This window comes from Pelodiscus sinensis, chromosome 2, assembly GCF_049634645.1.
Source record: "Pelodiscus sinensis isolate JC-2024 chromosome 2, ASM4963464v1, whole genome shotgun sequence".
NCBI classification, from domain to species: Eukaryota; Metazoa; Chordata; order Testudines; family Trionychidae; genus Pelodiscus; species Pelodiscus sinensis.
In genome coordinates this window covers 59387655-59407763 of record NC_134712.1, presented here as the reverse complement: position 1 = coordinate 59407763, position 20109 = coordinate 59387655, and the positions used below count along the sequence as shown (strand labels likewise).

Genomic DNA, 20109 nt, shown 5'->3' with positions numbered 1-20109 from the left:
TCCCATGTCTTTTTGTAGGCTTGAGAAACATAATAGGAATTCAGCCCTTATTGTGCCTGATTGAAACACGGTATCTGTGAACCTCATAATGATTCTTCTTAGACCTTTCTGTGTATTATTTTAATGTAATCTCTTTTGTATCTTTATTGTTGTTAATTTTGTTTGTTTCTTAAACTTTTGTGGTCTTTATTGAACAAACAATTGTCCTCTTTTCACATGTATTTACAGAGAAGTTAAATTAATATCCATTAAATAATGAATAGAGATAAAAAATAAAGCAGGTGTAGTCATTTACATTATAGATGAAAGACTGCATAAGCTACTGATGTCAAGATAGCTTTCCTAAAGTGTTTATTATGAAAACTGACTTGCAGCTTACTGCCAGAAAACCTCACCTTGAACTTATTATGAGGGCAATAATAATTTAACAAACACAGTTGGTAACCTGAACTACATAGAAACTTTAGTTTAAACAGAGCATGTCTATCAATGAATAATCTACCATATATTATCAAAGCTAAGTAATAATATTCTAAATGCTTTGATTTTAGATGACTGAACACTAAATGAAATGAACTATATTCTCAGTTAACGTACATATACTGAATGTCAAGATAAATTTGTTTAACACAGTGATTCTATACAGAAATACCCACTGCTTCTGCTGCAGAACACCCTGCCACTGTAAAAACAAACAAAGCAAAATGCTTTATGAAATTTCATTATACCACATGCTTTTGTCTTTACACATCCTTCCATGTTTCACACTGCAGATGAAACAGTGACTGCTTATGTTAGTAAAATCTATTTAAATATTTGCTATTAACGCCTTCTTTCTAAATTATATTGGCACACAAGTAATGCAAATATATTGTTATGTACCTGAGAAAAAATAGATATCATGAACTGAAATTTGTGTAACATTATAAAGAAATGTCCCAATTAATTTTTAGGGCCAAATTCTGTCTTTGGATAAAATCACATTATTGCCATTGACTTCAGTGGGGGACATGGAAGTGTGCATTCATGAACAGACAGGCACAAAAGTTGGACCTGGCCTTTAAAGTTTACATAAAACCACAAAAAAGGATGGTAAAGAAACAGGTCTTCCAGTGCCTAGTGCCCACCACCAAAACCAGCAAGACATGTTGCTTTGTGTGTGTCACACTATTGATAAAATATACACTATGAAATAACATTGCTCTAAATTTTTGGCAAGACAACTCAGTGTTTGGTTGCAATTCCATTTTCTTTAACAAACTTGAATGAGAATGAGCATGTTTTTAACATTAATAGCCATTGTCTAAATAAGACAATAAGATAGCATATGCTCTAAATGAGTAAGTTAAGTGTTCGGCATCTAACACCTCCAAATTCTAATCATGGCTCTGCTATTGACTGACTGTATGGACTTAGGCAAGTGATTTAGGGCTTGATTTTCACACAAATACACACAACTCTAAGTGAAGATAATAAATGCCAGGGAAGCTCACCAGATCTGAAAATCAGCCCCTTAACATCTCTGTCACAGCTTACCCATTTGTAAAATGGATATACTAAAACGTATCTACTTTATAAGGATCTTGTGAGAATTAATGTGTGTACAGTGCTTTAAATGTATGTTTTGTATTCAAAGATCATTATTATTCATTTTACAGCATTTCACATATAGACTTCAATTCTAAAACTTGCTTTCTGCTACAAATATCCATATTAAAAATACCCACTGCTTATTTAGATATTTAAACTCTCAGTTTAAACAGCCACATGAGATGACATTTTACAAACTACTCAGTCCAACAAAATCTATAAATGTAGTGTCATACATTACTTTCCTACCTAAAGTCACCATCCAAGTGCAGGGAAGTTCTGAGTATGCAAGCAATGAAGGCTTAAGGTTGGAAATGGCAAATCATTTTGCTACTTCAGTTCTCGTATCAAATTCTACATTCCGGCTACGTCTAGACTGGCATGATTTTCCACAAATGCTTTTAACGGAAAAGTTTTCAGTTAAAAGCATTTTCGGAAAAGAGCGTCTAGATTGGCACGGACGCTTTTCCGCAAAAGCACTTTTTGCAGAAAAGCTTCCCTGGCCAATCTAGACGCGCTTTTGCGCAAAAAAGCCCCGATCGCCATTTTCGCGATTGGGGCTTTTTTGCGCAAAACAAATCTCAGCTGTCTACACTGGCCCTTTTGCACAAAACTTTTGCGCAAAAGGGACTTTTGCCCGAATGGGAGCAGCATAGTATTTCCGCAAAAAGCACTGATTTTCTTACAGTAGGAAATCAATGCTTTTGCAGAAATTCAAGCGGCCAGTGTAAACAGCTGGCAAGTTTTTCCAGAAAAGCGGATGATTTTCCGGAAAAAGTGGCCAGTCTAGACACAGCCTCCAGGTTTAAAAAGAACAAAGATATTACATGTCAGAATAGCAAATTTTAATAGGCCTTATTGTAAGTTGCTAAATAGAAAGTCAAAACATCATAGAGAATACATCTTTATCAACATTAGGATGCTTTGCAACCTCACAACACTTCTCTATCTACAAGAAGGCTCAAGCCATTTAGATGCTTTATGGCTAAAATAAGCCCACAGTGGGAAGTATGGCCCAGAGTAGTGTTTCTTAGCATTTTTTATAGCAGGAACTGGCTTGCTACCCTCCTAAACTGTGTCAGGGAGACTTCAGGGACCGGTGCCAGTCCATGGACTGGTTGTTGAGAAACACTGGACTAGAGAGTTTAGCAATGCAGCTAAGGGCTTTCTTCAGTTTTATTTGAATTTTAGTCCACTGAGATTAACACTCCGCATTGTACAATCTTAATCCAAACAGAGGCTGTTCTGAATAAGAATTACCAAATACTTGGTTGTATAGTCTTCACAGGCTTCACCGCTACATTACAAAGATGTGTGATTATAATCTTCTCCGTATTAGGCAAAGATAAGTGATCTTTTAGCAAATTTACTTTTCACAAGTTTACACAGATTTTCTATATAACACAAAGTTGGACTCCAGGGTTTAAAATAAACACACACTGCATAAATCACAATGAATACAATTTACTGACCAAATCTCATTCCAAATATTTTCCTACTTTCACAAAAAAAAAACCCCCACTAATCAGCACTTAAAAATAATCAGTTAATTTGGAAAGTTTTCTCATACTATTACTGTAGTTGCTGGCAAGAAGACACATCCCAATTAGACCTTGAAGAAAATTTGTACAGTTCTATTATCCGAATGTGTTTTAAGAAATGGCAATCAAAAGAAAATTTCCAATGCAAACAAGTGTTTCTAAGTGCTAATTATTCACGGTGTCACTTGCTGATTGATGCCTGTAGTCATAAAAAATTTATTTCTAGTCTGTATTTACAGTAAAACCAAACGTGTTAGTGGCAAGTAGCTTAATCAAATTTAAGAAAAACAGACAGATAACTTAGGAGCTGCCTTTTTTCCCCTATAATCCTCTCATTTGGTTTTGAAACATAAGGCCCCGTTCACTTCATTTAAGTCTCACAATGACTGGAAGCCTGATCAATCTGTCTCGTGTCTTCTTAGGGTGAAACTGCAATTGAGTGGAAGCAACAGATGAACAAAGCCCACATTCAAATCTGTAGCTCATTAAAATAACGTTAAAATAGGGTAAAATCTCAATTGTATGTGAATTGTAGTTGGCTTCTTTCAGCTACATACATTTGATTAATAAACCATACATGCATTACCCCTGAACCAGTGGTCTTTAAAGTAAATTTAAATGTCCCAGCTTCTTTAGTTGTGAAACTGTTTTGAAAAACATTTACAAAGCAAAGCTTTAAGAAAAAAGTGGAGGGGGCTCTTTCCTACAGACTATAAAGCTTGTAGGACATAATTCAATATTCTGAAACAGAAACTTAGCAAACTGCATGTTTGTGACAAAGCTATTGAAAAGTTTTTACAGCAAAGTGTATTGTTAATCGCTTTAAAATATTTCCAATCATGCATTAAAGAAATAAATGTATAAATGTCAATCAATTAAGATAAAGTTGACTTGCTATTTTTCAATTGAAAATTGACCCATACTTTCTCTGAGTCCCACTTCCAGATCAGAATGCCCCTTCACTCCTACCATCCTTCAGACTTTTCCTTCTTTATTCCCATCTCCCTTTGAGATGGACTAGATATGACCCCCTTCAGAGACCATCCAAAAACATCAGTCACAGATGTTGCTCCAGAGAGATACACAGTCCCACCTTCCTCAAGGAGCTAATTCTGTTGCCTCAAAAGAAAATCCAAAAACTGCCTGCTGAGGAGCAATGGATCAAGCTTTTGCCCTAAATCAATGGTTCTTAAAGTGTGATCCGCAGACCACTGGTGGTTTGCGAATGTCTTGCAGGTGGGCTGTGACCTCCGGGCTTGTCCGCCACTGCAGTAGGAAGCCTGCACTGGCATGCCAGCTCTACACTCCCCCTGCCCCGACGTTAGAACACCAGTGCCAGTTTCCTGCTACAAGTGAGGGCGAATCTTGCAGGCCAGATCCAGCTTGTGAGGGAAGGAAGTGGCTCTGCCTACTGCTCCTCCCTCTTCCTCCGTCTGGGGGATCAACAGAGCAGGAAACAGCTTGCCTGGAAGCTGATCTCGCTGCTCCCATTGGCTGGAATCACAGCCAATGGGAGCAGCAAGGGATGGTGCCTATGCCTCCTGCTGCTCCCAGAGCCAGGTAAGTGCCCCCATGTCTCTCATGCACCTCCATTGTCTTCACTCACACACACTCTCTCTCCCTTACCCCCCATCTCACTCTTGCACCCAATCTGCCAGCCAGACCTCCACCCTCCAGCCTGATCCTGTACCCAATCTTGCACCCAGGCCCCCACTTCTTCCTCTACACCCTCCTGCATTTTGTCATCATGAATGTTTGGCTGGTGGTTCACAGAAAGGTCTACATTGAGGGGGTAGGCCATGAGCAAAAAAGTTTGAGAACCACTGCCCTAAATGAACAATCCACTGTTTAGTCACACATGAGTTACTATGAATGGCAGCGCATATTTCGACCACTGATGCACATGGAGACTGCTTGACACTGCTCTCGGCTTTTATTATTAGATATTTAAAAAAGCAAGTGAACAGGTTGAAACTGGCCAGTAGTCAAAGGTGGAGGTTTTTGATACCCCCTGGACTCCAAATAAATATTTTCTAGTAATGAGACCAGCATGTAGTCATGGAAAAGACAGGCAGGAAACTAGATTCTATGTCAATAGGCATCACTGAACCTGAATTTGAAATACATTATAAAGAAAGGAACAAAGGGAGCACACAAACGCATTGCTCCTGCTGATGGGGGCCTTAGGGTATGTCTACACTACATTCCTCTTTCGGGAGAGGAATGCAAATGCAGCCAAGCAAAATTGCAAATGAAGCACGGATTTGAATTTCCCGCGCTTCATTTGCATAATCACATCTGGCCGCTATTTTGAAATAAAAAAACACTGTGTAGACATGGTTATTTTGAAAAAAAAAAAAAAAAAACCTTCTTTCGAAATAACCATTAAACCTCATTTTTTTTAGGAGTAAGGGTTATTTCGAAAGAAGGGGTTTCTTTCAAAATAATTGTGTCTACACAGCATTTTTTATTTCAAAATAGGGTATTTCGAAATAGCGGCCAGACATGATTATGCAAATGAAGCACGGGAAATTCAAATCTGTGCTTCATTTGCAATTTCACTCAGCTGCATTTGCATTCCTCTCTCAAAAGAGGAATGCAGTGTAGACATACCCTTACTGAATAGTGTACCAGGATCGTGGCCTTCCTCTTTCCTCTTAGGAGTTAGAGAAAGGAATAAAAAAAGATATAACATTCTTCCAAGTTCCATCGACAAATAATCTCTGACCATGTGACTTACCAAATAAGATGCTATTCACTGTGCTTGTGCAGATATTCAGAACATGACAGCATATTCTGATGACTCAGTTCCCTCCCTGAACTTGGTGTCATCTCGGTAGGACTTCTGTATGCCTATACTGTGACTTTCCCCAGGCTACAATCTGGACTATTGAACAGCTGTGCCCCTTCAGTTCTCCAGTCAGTGGTGCCTCTTACTCTGGTTCGCTATGAGAACAACCATTCCTGGCCTGTTCTTACAGCCTCAAGCATGTTAAGTCACTCCCAGCTATATTGTATGAATGCTATAACCTGTCACTCATTAATTACATAACAAGGAACACTCCCCTCCCTTCCCTTCCCCACTGAAAGATTTTAACGATTGCAAGTAATGAGGCATAAAAATCAGAATTGGTTACAAAAAATAATAAAATGCAAACTAATACCTAACTTCTCAAGCTAAGCAAATTCAAAGTGAAAATCTCTCTCATCACTTGTTCGAGCAGTCTTACTCTTTCAAACAGGATATTTCCTCCATTCCCAAGCTCTTTTCTTTATTCTTCAGGTGATGTGCCTACCGTGAGTAGAAGTTAAGGAAGAGAGGCACTAAGGCCTCTGTTCCCCATTTTTATACTATTCCTCTTGTTTGAGAATCATCTCCAGCTGGGGTTCAGGAAACAAAAAGTCTAGGGAGATATTAAAGAGGCAGCTGGAAATTCAAAAGATCTTTATTCTTGCTCACACCCTTTTTCCTGCAAAAGGATGGTCACTTAACTAGGTGATAGTCCATTTCATTTTGTTGATACCTAGGGGTATGTCTACACTACAACGTTAATTCGAACTAATTTAGTTCGAATTAGTTAATTCGAACTAAGCTAATTCAAACTAACGGATCCAGACTAAAAAACTAGTTCGAATTAGCATTTTGCTAATTCGAACTAGCATGTCCACATTAAGTGGACCCTGAACCGGGCTTAAGGATGGCCGGAAGCAGTGCCGGCAGGGCATCAGAGGAGGACTTAGAGCGTGGAGATGCTGTCTCAGGCTAGCCGAGGGCTGTGCTTAAAGGGTCCCGACCCCCACCCCGGACAGACAGTTCTCAGGGGTGCCCCGCTTGCAAAGCAGTCCTGGCTTGGATTGCCCTGAGTGCCCACACTGGGCACATGACAGCACTCGGCCATCAGACCGGCTGCACTTACCACAGGCTGCCATCTGGGGAGAGGGGGCAATTGGGGGGCTGCAGGAGAGCTTCCACCCCCAGAAGCCCACAGAGCCAGCCCAGTCCTCCCCATCGGGGGCGCGTACCACATTCCTCCCTCACCTCCTTCCACTTACCCTTCCCTAGCCCCTCTTCTTGATGTACAAAATAAAGAAAACGTGTCTTCCAAAATGGAATCTGTCTTTATTGAACAAAACTGGGGGAGACTGGGAAAAGGAGGTGGGAGAGGGGAAGAGAGAGGCTGGGAGAGGGGAGGGCAACTAAAATGATCTGGGGTTGGAAACAGGTCCCATATGAAGAGAGGCTAAAGAGACTGGGACTTTTCAGCTTAGAAAAGAGGAGACGGAGGGGGGACAGGATAGAGGTCTCTAAAAGCATGAGTGGGGTGGAGAGGGTGCATACAGAAAAGTTCTTCATTAGTTCCCATAAAGAAGGACTAGAGGACACCAAAGGAAAGGAATGGGTAGCAGGCTTCAAACTAGTAACAGAAAGTTGTACTTCACAAAGCAAAGAGTCAACCTGTGGAACTCCTTGCTGCAGGAGGCTGTGAAGGCTACAACTAGAACAGAGTTTAAAGGGAAGTGAGATCAATTCATGGAGGCTGGGTCCATGGAGTGGTATTAGCCAGGGGGTAGGAGTGGTGTCCCTGCCCAAGGTTTGTGGAAGGCTGGAGATGGATGGCACAAGACAAATGGCTTGGTCACTGTCTTCGGTCCATCCCCTCTAGGGTCCTTAGGGCTGGCCGCTGTCGGCAGACAGGCTACTGGGCTAGATGGACCTTTGGTCTGACCCAGGACGGCCATTGTAAGCTCAGGGCTCAGGGTCGGGGGTCTCACTGGACCCCCTTGATTCTCTTGCACACCTGCTCCTGGGTGGCCAGGCTGGCAGCTCTCCTGCCCTAGACGGCCACTTTCCTGTGCCTAGTGCGGAGATCGTGGACGAAGTCCACGATATCTGCACTAGCCCAGGCGGGCACCCGCCTCTTGCGGTCCCGGGCAAGCTCCCGGAAGCCACCAGCCTGGTCCCGGGAAGAGGGGGAGGGCTGGGGCACATCGGGTGGGTGGCTCGATCCCTGTCAGGTGCAGGGTCTGCTGGCTGGGTGCTGGCAGGCTTGCACCTGGCACGGGCACCGTAGCCAGCCCGTGCCCCTTTAAGGGATCTGGGGCCGGGAGGGGGGCAGAAGAGTTTCCCTGGTGTTGGCCAGAGTGGCCACCAGGGAAACCTGGGGAGGGCTAGCCTCCCACTAGTTCGAATTAAGGGGCTACACACCCCTTAATTCGAACTAGGAAGTTTGATCTAGGCTTAGTCCTCGTAAAATGAGGTTTTCCTAGTTTGAACTAAGCGCTCCGTTAGTTCGAATTAAATTCGAACTAACGTAGCGCTAGTATAGCGCCTATCAAAGTTAGTTCGAACCAACGTCCATTAGTTCGAACTAACTTTGTAGTGTAGACATACCCTAGCTGAGGTATTAATTTGTCTTCTATCTTCAAGGAACTAGGTCCGCTTTTATAAACTTGGAATATGTCTCAGTACAGTAATATGATATTCTACACTCTTAAAACTTAGCATACATTGTTGCCACATGTTTACCAAGACAATAATTATCAGAACATTATGAATTTTCAAATGATATCTCACAGGGCACAGTTTGTACAGAATCCCTGTAATTTTGTGAAACAGGTGAACATAGGGATACACACAGTCATATGGGCTCCTTGGGCTTGGCTCCTTGGCTGGGGTAGAAATTGTGACTGAATTCACCCAAATGCCATTCAACCATGTATGAGAGTCACCAAAATGCGAGTAACTCATAGTCAACTGTGCAGCTAAGTGATCGTCTCTATTCTTTTTGCATGAGGAAGGAAACAGTTTATGCTGACATTTAAATGATCACCATTGGACATGGGGTTCATAGCACTGTGAGATAAATGGAACTGTTCATACACATCAGAAATGTTGTTCCAGATGAGATGTACACTTATACAGGTATCCCTGCATCAGTTACACTCACTTCAAATTACTGAAGTTTACTTTCTAACTGCAACAGCTAGAAACTTATTTTTTATAAGCTGAGATTCTAAAGAACAAGATGCTAACTCAGAGAGATGCCAGCATGAGGCACGGCTTAACACAAACTCTGGCCAAGCTCTGTCCCACACAGCAATGGAGGGCTTTTTCCTATAGACTTGTGATTTCTCCGGGGTTTTATCTCATCTAGAAGAACATGGATCTATTCTGCTTTGCAATGAATCTGTATAACTGTTAGCTTTGGAATCTTCCCACTAGGACCAACAGTAAGCTTTCAAATAAACCTACTGGATTTAACCCTCATTTAACTTTCTCATATGATTCACAAATAGGTAACTCTATAATCAAGGCTGAACAAAAGCAGGGCTCTAAAAAAAGTAAGATTTCTTTCCAGTTATTCCTTTCAAATGCAGTGTCTTTCCATTATATTTGTATTTTAATAATTAATATGCTAGTTCACCTATCACTGTGTTTTCCCTGTTATCATTCTTGTCTCGGATTGTAAGGTATTGAAAAATTGTTCAGCTAAACTGAATTAGCTATCTCTTTTTAAGAAATTTTCCTTTGAAGTCTAACTAAAGGGGGGGGGGGAAGAACAGGCAGGTGGGAAAAAGAAGGGAGAAGGGAGAATTGTTCAGGTAGAGCCCCAAGGGAAGAAAACCTCTGCAACATTCACTCACTGGGCAATTGTTCATAAAAACCATTCAATTGTGAGAGGGCGGGTGTGGTTACCTCATAAATTTTGAGTACTCCAATATATTAGTAGTATAAACATCTGAATAGATTAGAGACTCTGATAGCAGCTCAGAGCCGTCTGCATGAAGACACTGTACCCAAAAACTGGTCATCTACTGTACTGTCTATGAATCTTAAGGGAAGTTTCCATAATGTGGATAGGTGCCTGCAAAACTCAGTGTACCAGAAGAGGGAAATCTGTGCTGGAAATTGCTTTCTGAACACAGAATCTGGGGGAGAAATTTTGTTCTCCTCCAACCCCACTGAACTTACACTGACTTGTTTTAATTTGGAACACTCCTTTTCCCCACATACCACAGATGCTCATTCAAAAACAAGAAATTACATTAACATTTATGGGAATAAATTATCTGCATTATCTAAATTTAGAAGCAAATTCACCATAATAAAGATTACACAGGGATGATGCTTCTGTTGTTATATATCCCATTTGCTAATCAAAGCAAGACAGTCTAGTGACCTGCAGGACCCACTGAGATGCACTGTGCTACAATAGCTGCTTAAAGCCAATCCAAAAAGGTAAATAAACCAGCCAATGAACACCTTCAAATGAGAAATCTGAGCTACTGAATATACATAGAGGCTATGTCTACACTGCAGAGTTTTTCCGGGATAGCAGACGTATCCTGGAAAAACTGCTGTGTCCAGGGTATGTGTCTGTTCTTCTGAAAAAAAATTTGGAAGAGCAGATGTGCTTTTTTGGCATTCCTGTAAACCCCATTTTACAAGGAAGAAGGGATGTTCTGAAAAAGGGTTTTTTTCCCAATATTTGGCCCAGGGTAGATGGCCAAATGTCAGAAAAGTCTCTTCCAAAAAAATAAGCAGAAAAAGCTATGCAAATTGCGGTTCGCAATTTGTGTAGCTTTTTCCAGAAGAGCAGTGCAGTGTAGACATAGCCAGAGAAAAATCCCTTCTAGTTCATCATTGGAAAGAAATTGGCTTTTAGACAATGGTAATAAGTGTGAGGGGGTGGAAGAAGGAAATCACCCCTCCAAAAGAAGAGGATAACAGATGAGTGTTATTTGACCTACAGCATTTTAAGATTCTGGATACTGATTTGTAATTTATAACATATCATATTTATTCCATGCATAAACTCAGTTAAATTAGCCTTCTTTTACTGCTGTCATTATGCTTTGATTCCCTCATTCATTGCTCGAATGAGGGCATTTACACATGTGAAAACAAATGAGACAATCTTTAGCTTTAAATTGGGGGTACAGTACAAAGTTTCCACTTCATACTGATGGTCACTGAGCATCCACATCAAGAAGAGGGAATACTTCTATGAATGCACATACTGAAGCAGCTAATCATATGTGTTACACTAGCTCTGCTCAGGTAGACAGCATAGCAGACTTCGAGAGAGCCCCTTGAAGACCATAGAATTAGATAAGGTATGAAGGCATCTGAGTCAGGTTTATTGTTAAAGCAGCATGGTTCTAGTTTCTCCAGACCAGCTAACTACAGTTAAGCTCACACACATATGCTCAATACAATGGACCCAGCTCAGTCAATGGGATGTTTCACTGTCCCCTTGGCTGGGCAAAGAATTAAGGCAAGGTATCCCAATATTTATAGACTGAGACAAACAAACTGTGATACACACCTTATGTGTCATGTTATGCGTTTCATGACATGTTTGTCACCGCCCCTTGTACTTTCCTCGTGATATTTTAGACAACGTATTTTTATTCACCACCTGTTATTTTGATTTCACTCCTGATGTTTCAGGCAAAATATAACCATTTATCACTTCTGTTAAACTATTACCATGTGCTAGGTCAGGGTGTCCTTATACATTCCTCGTGGAACATATTAAAATGTACCATGTGTTTGACAGTGCAAGCAGTACTAGTGCAAAGTATGTGTCCCACACACTGACTTGCAGGCAAACACCTGCTTTTGACAGTGCTTCATAATATAACTCTTGCTCACTTTGGTTCAGGGCTCAAGCCTTACTCCAGGCCTATGTTTCAAGCTCTTTCTTTCTCCTAAATGAACTATATCTGAAACCTTAGAGTAGTTTTAACAATGTATAGGCACCAACAAATATGAGAAACACAGAAGTTGTTTCCATCCCTCACACTTATACCACACATAGTTTAGGACAGGAAATGAAAAAACATTACATTAAATTAAATCCACATGGGAGAACTTTAAACAGTGGGGGAAGGATATTTCCTGAAACTAGTGATCTGTGCACATAGGCAGTCAAACTGGCATTCGATGAGTACACTGGGGTGAACAGCCTTTTTTTGCAGAAATCTATGTGGGACCTTTAATGGTCGTAAGCTATTTTAAATCTTCATGAAAAAGCACATGGGACAAATTTAACATTAATATAAAAGAGGCCAATTCCAATGGCTTACACCAGTGGAGAATTTAGCAGCACAATGCTAACTGTGCAAAATGAGCACAATGCAGCTTACTGCCAGGCTTATAAACAGGTTCAGAACTGTCTCAGAAATAAGACTGCTACACGATAAACTACTGCACAAGGCAACTTTCTGTAACATAGCTTCCATTAAGATTTCCTTTTATAACATCCACAAGCATAAGGTCTGACTTGGCTTACCTTCCAGCAATGGAGAAGATCAAAATTCAAGGAGGGATATCTGGACTAAAACAAGCATTGTTTATATTTTTGTTGAAAAAACCATGATTTTTAATCTGACTACTTTTCAATATGTTCAGAAGATATCCCACTACTGCCACCTATTCTGAGTTTTATGGAAATACAATCACTTACCTTCCCGACTTACAAAATCTTAAGTTAAAGCAGTCAGAATATATATTTTAAATAAAATATTAATTGCTGTTATTTCCAAATCTAGATGGCATTTTAGTTGAAGTCCAGACCCAACTGAAAGCTCTGTTTCTTAGATTTAAAATAACACCACCAAATGTAAGATAAACATCAAAATTAACACAAGCAAAATTAAATAGGATGCAAGTAGCATAAAGGCCTTTGTACTAGCCTGATGCAAAGGGGTAAACTCCCTCCAGCTTCAAAATATCACAGTGTTCATGGGAAATGGCAGCCAGAAAATTTACCTTCAAGAAGCAACAGCAAAGAGTTTCAGTGTAATAAGCTAATGAACACTTGCTTCTCCTTGTATCTGACATTAATATAGACAAATGACAAAGAAACAAAAGAAATCTCCACAGAAATTCCATCATACCTGCACAAGACTTGGAGCAAAAATTCCCTGTGTACAGAATTTCTGTTGTCTCTGCTTTAATTCTTCCAACCTCTGCTCCAGTGAACAATACATAAAGGCCATATGTCACACTACTGTAAACACAGGCTTGAATGCTACAATATTCTTTTTATCTCTATCATATTTTTGGCTCTGATCAGCAACTTCACATAGCTATCAACTTAAACTTCAATTAAAAGCCTTATATAGAGAGAACATTTAAAGCAGATATAGTATTAAATTAATATTGTATCTGATCTGAGTTAAACTAAATCCTACTGCTGTCACAAACGCACTTCTATACACTAACTTCTATGATTTATGATTACATTTATTTTTCCAGGAATCCTGAACAAGCGCTTTCTTCCAGCATTTCACTGAGTCATTCATATGATTGTCTTCTTACAAAGATCCACATGCCAACCACTAGAGGGTCAATAAAATACTAGTTGTAGCCTAAACATCATTCCCACAACGAACAGATCTTAAAACACAGTACTAATGACCATTTCTATAGTGAAATATCTACTGCTGGGCTAAATCTAATTATTTATGTTCAGTTATTTAAAATCTCTCCCATTGTGGCCATCCTGAACTCTAAATGCTTTACCAACATTTAAAATGCAGTACTGCCAACATAGTTGTAATTTGACTCTATATTTGGAGGCAGCTCCAGTCAAACCAATGGGGCCACACACACAGTGGGGGCCATATTTTTCACCAGCCCTAGGTTTGCAGATTGGGAGGACAATGTCCCATGCACTCCAAAAATCACCAAGGTTTACCAATCCCACATCTTCAAAAATCATGACTCAGCAATTCCTAGCTCTTCCCCCATCATCATATTGGCTTACAGATCATGAGATATTTTTTAAATTATCAAATTTGAATTAATTTTATTACCTTTTGGTTTCTCAGTCTTTTTTGGGGGAGGGATTGTCACTCATTTTCTTCATATATGCGACAAAATCATTTTAGGGTACTTTTAAATTAACAGTGATATTCCTATGCAACCCCCTAACTTTAGAATTTAGGGTGCATCTACACTTTATTGTTATTTCAAGATAACTAGTGTTATTTTGAAATAACAATGTGAACGTCTACACAGCTATTCTATTATTTTGAAATAAATTTGAAATAATGGACAGCTTATTCTGAAATCTGTAAACCTCATTCTACGAGGAATAATGCCTCTTCTGAAATAGCTATTTCGAAATAGTCCCTCACCGGGACCATTCTAAGTTATTCCTCCCCTGTGCCTCGTAGGGCTCTAAACTGATATAGCATGTCAACATTAGGGAAGCATGCCTCGGACTAATTTTGAGGCTTCCTTGCAGTGTAAACATACTATTTTGAAATAAGCTATTTCGGAATAACTATTCCAGAATAACTTATTTCGAAATAGCTGCACAGTGCAGATGTACTCTTAGGGCTTTTGCAAACAACCAATAGCATGATATTCATGATACTACAATGAGAATTGCCAACAATGAAAATACAAATATATGGAATCAGCTGTTAAAATAATTGCTCTACCAAAGTAGATTGTTAAGCCTAATTTTTCAAAATTTTTGTGCCTAGAAGTTAGGTGACCATATAAATTTTAAAACTAAGGACTGGTCTATACAAACACTTGCTCCATGCTGGGATAGAAATCTATCCTGCCACTCACTGAAGGTCTTTGTGGACCCTGCTGCCACTCACTAAAAGTTGCTGGTGTGCTTTAACCTCTTCCTATCCCCTGAAATGGATACATCTGATGCATCTCAATGTTATCAATTAATCTAATCCTGTTTCAAAAACCGAGGTAGAAAAAAGCACACTATGGAACTCTGTGTGGCAACAGGATTCACAGACTCTTAGTGCACTGCAGGCTATATGTATATCTCAGCTTACAGCAAACAATGCGTTCTTATAGACAAGACAAGGTTGGAATCAGCAATAAAAAATGACGGACTGCCAGGGTCAGTCCTTGGCGGGCTGCTTCCACTCTATTTACCTGCACCTTCAGTATAAGGCGATCACAACTCTCATTGACTTTGTATCACTGTTTGCAGCCAAATGGAGTCGGAAACAGCTCACCACTTCCTGCAGCTCCCAATGGCTGCAAACATCAATGTGCAGCCAATGAGAGCTATAATCACCCAATACCTGTAGAGGCACAAGAAAATATCGAGGCTGGGGTGCGCCAGGGACTAACTTTGCAATTTGCCCACCCCTGCCTTAGGTACTAATTTGAAGTAATAATAGGCTTCATAGATAGCTGTTACTCTCAATGAAGACCGTGGGATCTGTGAACTCATGAACTCTGAAATCCAGGCAAACAGAAAAAAAATGGAGGGGGAGGAGAGGGGTTACCTGCAGATTTAAATACCTATCTTTAGATGCCTAAAATTTGACAATTTTGTACTTGGTCCTGTTTGGCTTAAATTTTCTATAATATGCCTAGCTTATTGTCTGCTCTGTTAAATTCGGTCCCATTTTTCAAAATTTTACTTTGCTTTTTTGTGGGGGAGCATGTGAGGGGGTGGGAGATCAAAAACCAACTAAAATGGCTAATGGCTCAAACCCTTTAAAGGGCTTGTGTTCATTATGAGGGGGAAATGAGTTTTTTCTTTTATGTATTTGTTTTTTCCAGTAAGATATCTAATTTGAGATAGGTATCTTGTTGCAAAAGCCTAGTGGAGATAAGGCATGGGGAGATTTTATCTCAGTATAGTTGTCCAAGGTAAACACAAGCTATATTGAAGTATAATTATCCTGGTCTTTTGTCTCCACTAGGATTTTAGAATGAGATAGCTAACTCAAGATACCTTGGGAGGATAAATGGTCTATGGTAAAGGAACTGGCCTATGATTTTAAATATCTGTGCTTAATACTCTTTTCTGCCATAGATTTACTGTGTATACGCCAATTTGCTTCTCTGTGCCTTGGCTCCGCCTCTGTAAAATGGAAATGATAATATCTCACAGATGTGCCATGAGGATAAGACAATGACAGACAGTGAATATTCTGATACCTACTGATGAAGTGCTATATGTTTTATTACTATTGTTTACTAGTGAAGACACAGACAACCAAGCATACAAATACACTATTAAAGTTCTTCCTATATTCTGGCTGGCAGCTGCCTTTGATACAGCCACCTGCATAAATTATAAACTGGATGCTGGATTTGGAGACACCCAGTTACCAGCTCAAATAGAGAAGTATAGAGATGAACTGCAGCACACTGCAGAGCTGGGTTATTAGGGATCCACAACACTTAGCTAGCTCTGAACCCACATACCGATGTTCCTCTGTATGCTACTATAGTAAAAAGCTGACAATAAAGTTGTAGGGGACAGAGATGTTAATTGAGTTCAATTCAACTTTCATCTAAGAAGCAAGACTTGTCTGATAAGAAGCATTCTACATTGTTACAATAACCTAAATTTCAGGGAATCCTTTAAAGAAAGGTGATCATATAAGAAAAGAGAGAAACTAATGAGTGAATGAAGTATTTAGTCACTGTGGCATCAAAATGCCTTTATATGATTGCTGCTTAAGTAATTTAAATTAAAAAGGCCTATAGGGATAAGTGAATCCATGAACTGCTTCAGATAAACCTGGTGTTAGCTTAGCCTTTAGTATATTCTTGAAGAAAAACCCTCTTGCGCAATGCCGTTAATCCTGAAAATAATCAGCGTAACGGCATTGCGCAAGAGGGTTTTCTTGCGTAAGAAGGGGCAGTGTAGACAGCTCCTTCTTGCGCCAGAGCCTCTTCCACAAAATGGCGGCTCATTATGTATGCAAATGAGGCTCCGCGATATTCCACACTTAGCCTCATTTGCATAGCTCTGGCGCAAGATCACGCCAGTGTAGACAAAGCCCATGTGTGTATAGCTCACAACACAGTGGGAACCTGATCCTGATCAATATCTGCAGACACTAGTAAGGCAAGTGCTAGACAGAGGCTGGTACAAATGAAGGAGCCCTAAGCAGGATTCAGGGACAGCAAGCTGGTAGAATCCCAGTATCCTCCCTCTTCCCATCTGCTGATATTGGCAGGAGTTGTGACTTCTCATCATCCCTGGACCTTGCTGGTGGGAGCCTCTGCCATTGACTTGTGTATCTACCTCTTGCTAATAGGCTTAACCCTCCAGCTAGCAGGTGACTGATAAATCTTTCAAGCCTTCATCCTAGCTGTCAAACTCATAAACAGTTTTAAGATTAAAAAGACTGTACTATAAAACAGTCAACAAATAGACTTTTTTAAAATATGTTTTTGACGAATAAAAAAAGAGTCAAATATTATGTGCTATTATCTTCCTTAATGTTGCTGATTGTGAGCACAAAGAAGGCTAAGTTCTACTGGCCAGACTTCTCTATTTAGGTTTTATGCTACCTCATCACTACAGTATCCAAACACCTTTTAAGAGTGCAGTAATGATGCAGCATCACCTTTTAAGAGTGATGTAACTAACGTTTGTCATCTGTGGTTCCTTCTCTCTCTCATCCTCTCCCCAGGAAGAGAACTGTGTGTGTAGAATAATGTTCTGTTTTGGGATGACTTTGTTTTTCCTTTTTTCTCTTTTTATTTCTCTGCAGCCTTTATATTCTTTACTTTCTTTTCTATAGGACTCTTCTCTATAGGTGTGTACTTATCAGCTTATAAAAAAGTTTCTAAAGAATCATATCCTTTAATACTTAATAAAGGGAAAATATCTGACAGTATCCAAGAGGCTTGATGTTTTTCAAATAATTGAACCATCTCAAAAGTATTAAAATGAATCCATGAGATAGTTATCATCCAACTAGCTAGCATCTACACCCCTGATGAAATGGTCTGATGTAGACTGAACCATGTGAGATGAGAGTGAAGGAAAACAAAAAAGCATTCATATCTGCTGTGAATAGAACAGTATTGATCATCTTAATTCCTCCAAAACTGGGAGCATGCTAGTCAGTAATGGGGCAGACTTTGATTGCAACAGAAGCTACTATTTTTTTACATCAAAACTTTCCACTTATGCTGAAGGACAGAAATAAAAGCAAGCACAAATTGATAGAAAATGGTTTAAGCTGATGTGTAAGAAAAGGAAGAGTAATGCAAAACAGAGCTACAAAGAATGATTATTTTCCTACAGGAAAAGAAAACATTTGAAAATGTATTTTCATGCTGTATTGTGAAACCTAATAATCTCTGTCTGTGAATTTTATGGAGATACAGAAAAAAGTCTGTCACAGGGAATTATAACTGTATTTCCTCAGGACCCATACAATAATTGTGAAAGACAATAAGCCTGTAAACATAAATCCACTAATCAGAGGAAATTCACTAAAAGTGAAGCTGCAATAACACTTAAGTTTATATTTTATACTATTAAAATAAATAAAAGATGTAGATATGTGCAGTAATTGGCTGATCATACAAACATTTATTAAATATAAACACATATGCTTTTGTAGATTTGTTAGAAAGATTCGTTAATTGCCTAATGAAAGATGTCTTTCAGATACTAATTCCTTCATTTAGTTCAACAGATTAAATTTTATACAAGGAGATATTAGCATGCATGCAATGAAGTGACAAGGACAACTAAAAAGCTTAAAATGTTAATGGATGAAGTGTAGTTTTCTCAGTTACTCCAAACTAAAAGCAATAATCTTCATTACATGCACTAAAGATTATCCTTTTCTCTACGTTCTGCATAGATAATGCAGTTATTTTTAACACAGAAATGAACACAACAGTATGTTTTGATTCAGTTGCTATATTTGCATCATAAATTATGAAAATTTTAAATTTATGCATGAATTATTCTTAATAAACCAAATAAATCAGACTGGTTAACTTTTGTAGAACAATTGACATTTGAAGTCTATGCAATGTGTTTTAACTGCTGTAGTTTTAGTATTGATTTTGCTTATGAACTCTGTTAGGTTATAGTTTTCATATAGCAAAACCAGTCAGTTGTAACTGATTAATAACTTTGCCACCATCATGTTAATGTCAACAATTTTTGTAAAAGCAGCTTACTAGCAATATCAACAGACCCGTGTCTTCACTTTTGCTCTAAAGTTCAATCTGGCATAGTCTCTTCTTTTTCCCCTAATAGGGTGCAGAGAGCCCTCTAGCTTCCAAGTGTGTTTCCTACTGTGGTACATATTGGCCAGCATACAGCTGCTCTAAATAACTATTTGCATCTACAATGGGGTCATCCCACCACCTTCTTTTCAGATCAATATGATTGGTACAAACAATAGTTTGATTTTGATTGCTCTATAGTACGCTTGGGTAGAGCCTCTGAATGCAAGTGAATTGCTTAGAAACAATGGGCTGGTTCATCATCCAAAGCGTCCCTTTTCAAACAGCTGCCTCTGCCACACTCACCCTGACAAACGTCCAGAAAAACAGATGGTTTCAGCATTCATGGGTAGTTTAGTGAAAGCCCCAGAGTCAACGATTCAGGACATGTTATCATCTATTTGATAATGGAGCATTCTGTGATGATAAAAATTAAAAATACACTTAAAAATCCTATTAATTCAAATATCCTCACACACTAAATTTCATACTTTTCATAACAGCAGGGATCTGATTTAAACAAACTACAGACTGGAAATTCAGAGGGAAGGATGAAACTTCTTTAATGCACTCTAGTCTATACCATGGATATTCCACTATGGGAAATGCCAAGCAGTGGGTGTTCTCACATAGCATATGTAATGGAATACCTAGACACAAAAGAGGAAAGTTAATAACTGAAAACTAGCCTCAACCTTGAACTTTCCAGTTTCTGCTGTGGATTAAACCTGTTCCTAACCTACTATTATTGCATGTGAATTTGTATTTGATGTTTTTATTTTGTTTTTTTAATGCTACAGATAAAATGTTTTCATAAAACCACATTAGAAAAGGCATGAAAAGTCCTGGTCATACTGAATTTGTGAATGCCTATTTTCAATCAATCAAATCCTTCTCCTTCCTACACCCAAAGTGCATAAGGGCCTAAAAGCGTAAGACTATTGAGGTTCTGCTGTGCAATGGAGACAGGTGAACATGTGGAGA

The 20109-nt window shown here is 39.2% G+C and overlaps 1 protein-coding gene across 6 annotated transcripts in view; it reads right to left on the bottom strand.

The window, feature by feature from the left end:
- The window catches only part of CYP7B1 (cytochrome P450 family 7 subfamily B member 1), a 169581-nt gene that overhangs the window by 96350 nt on the left and 53122 nt on the right, over window positions 1–20109 (bottom strand). Inside the window, exon 2 of one of the 6 annotated variants that reach the window (XM_025180016.2) lies at window positions 19432–19542. The exons of the other annotated variants lie outside the window; for them this stretch is intronic. Within the exon in view, the coding sequence (XP_025035801.1) occupies window positions 19432–19472 (41 nt within the window). The 5' untranslated portion in view covers window positions 19473–19542. The remainder of the gene's footprint in view (window positions 1–19431; window positions 19543–20109) is intronic. 6 annotated transcript variants of the gene reach the window in all.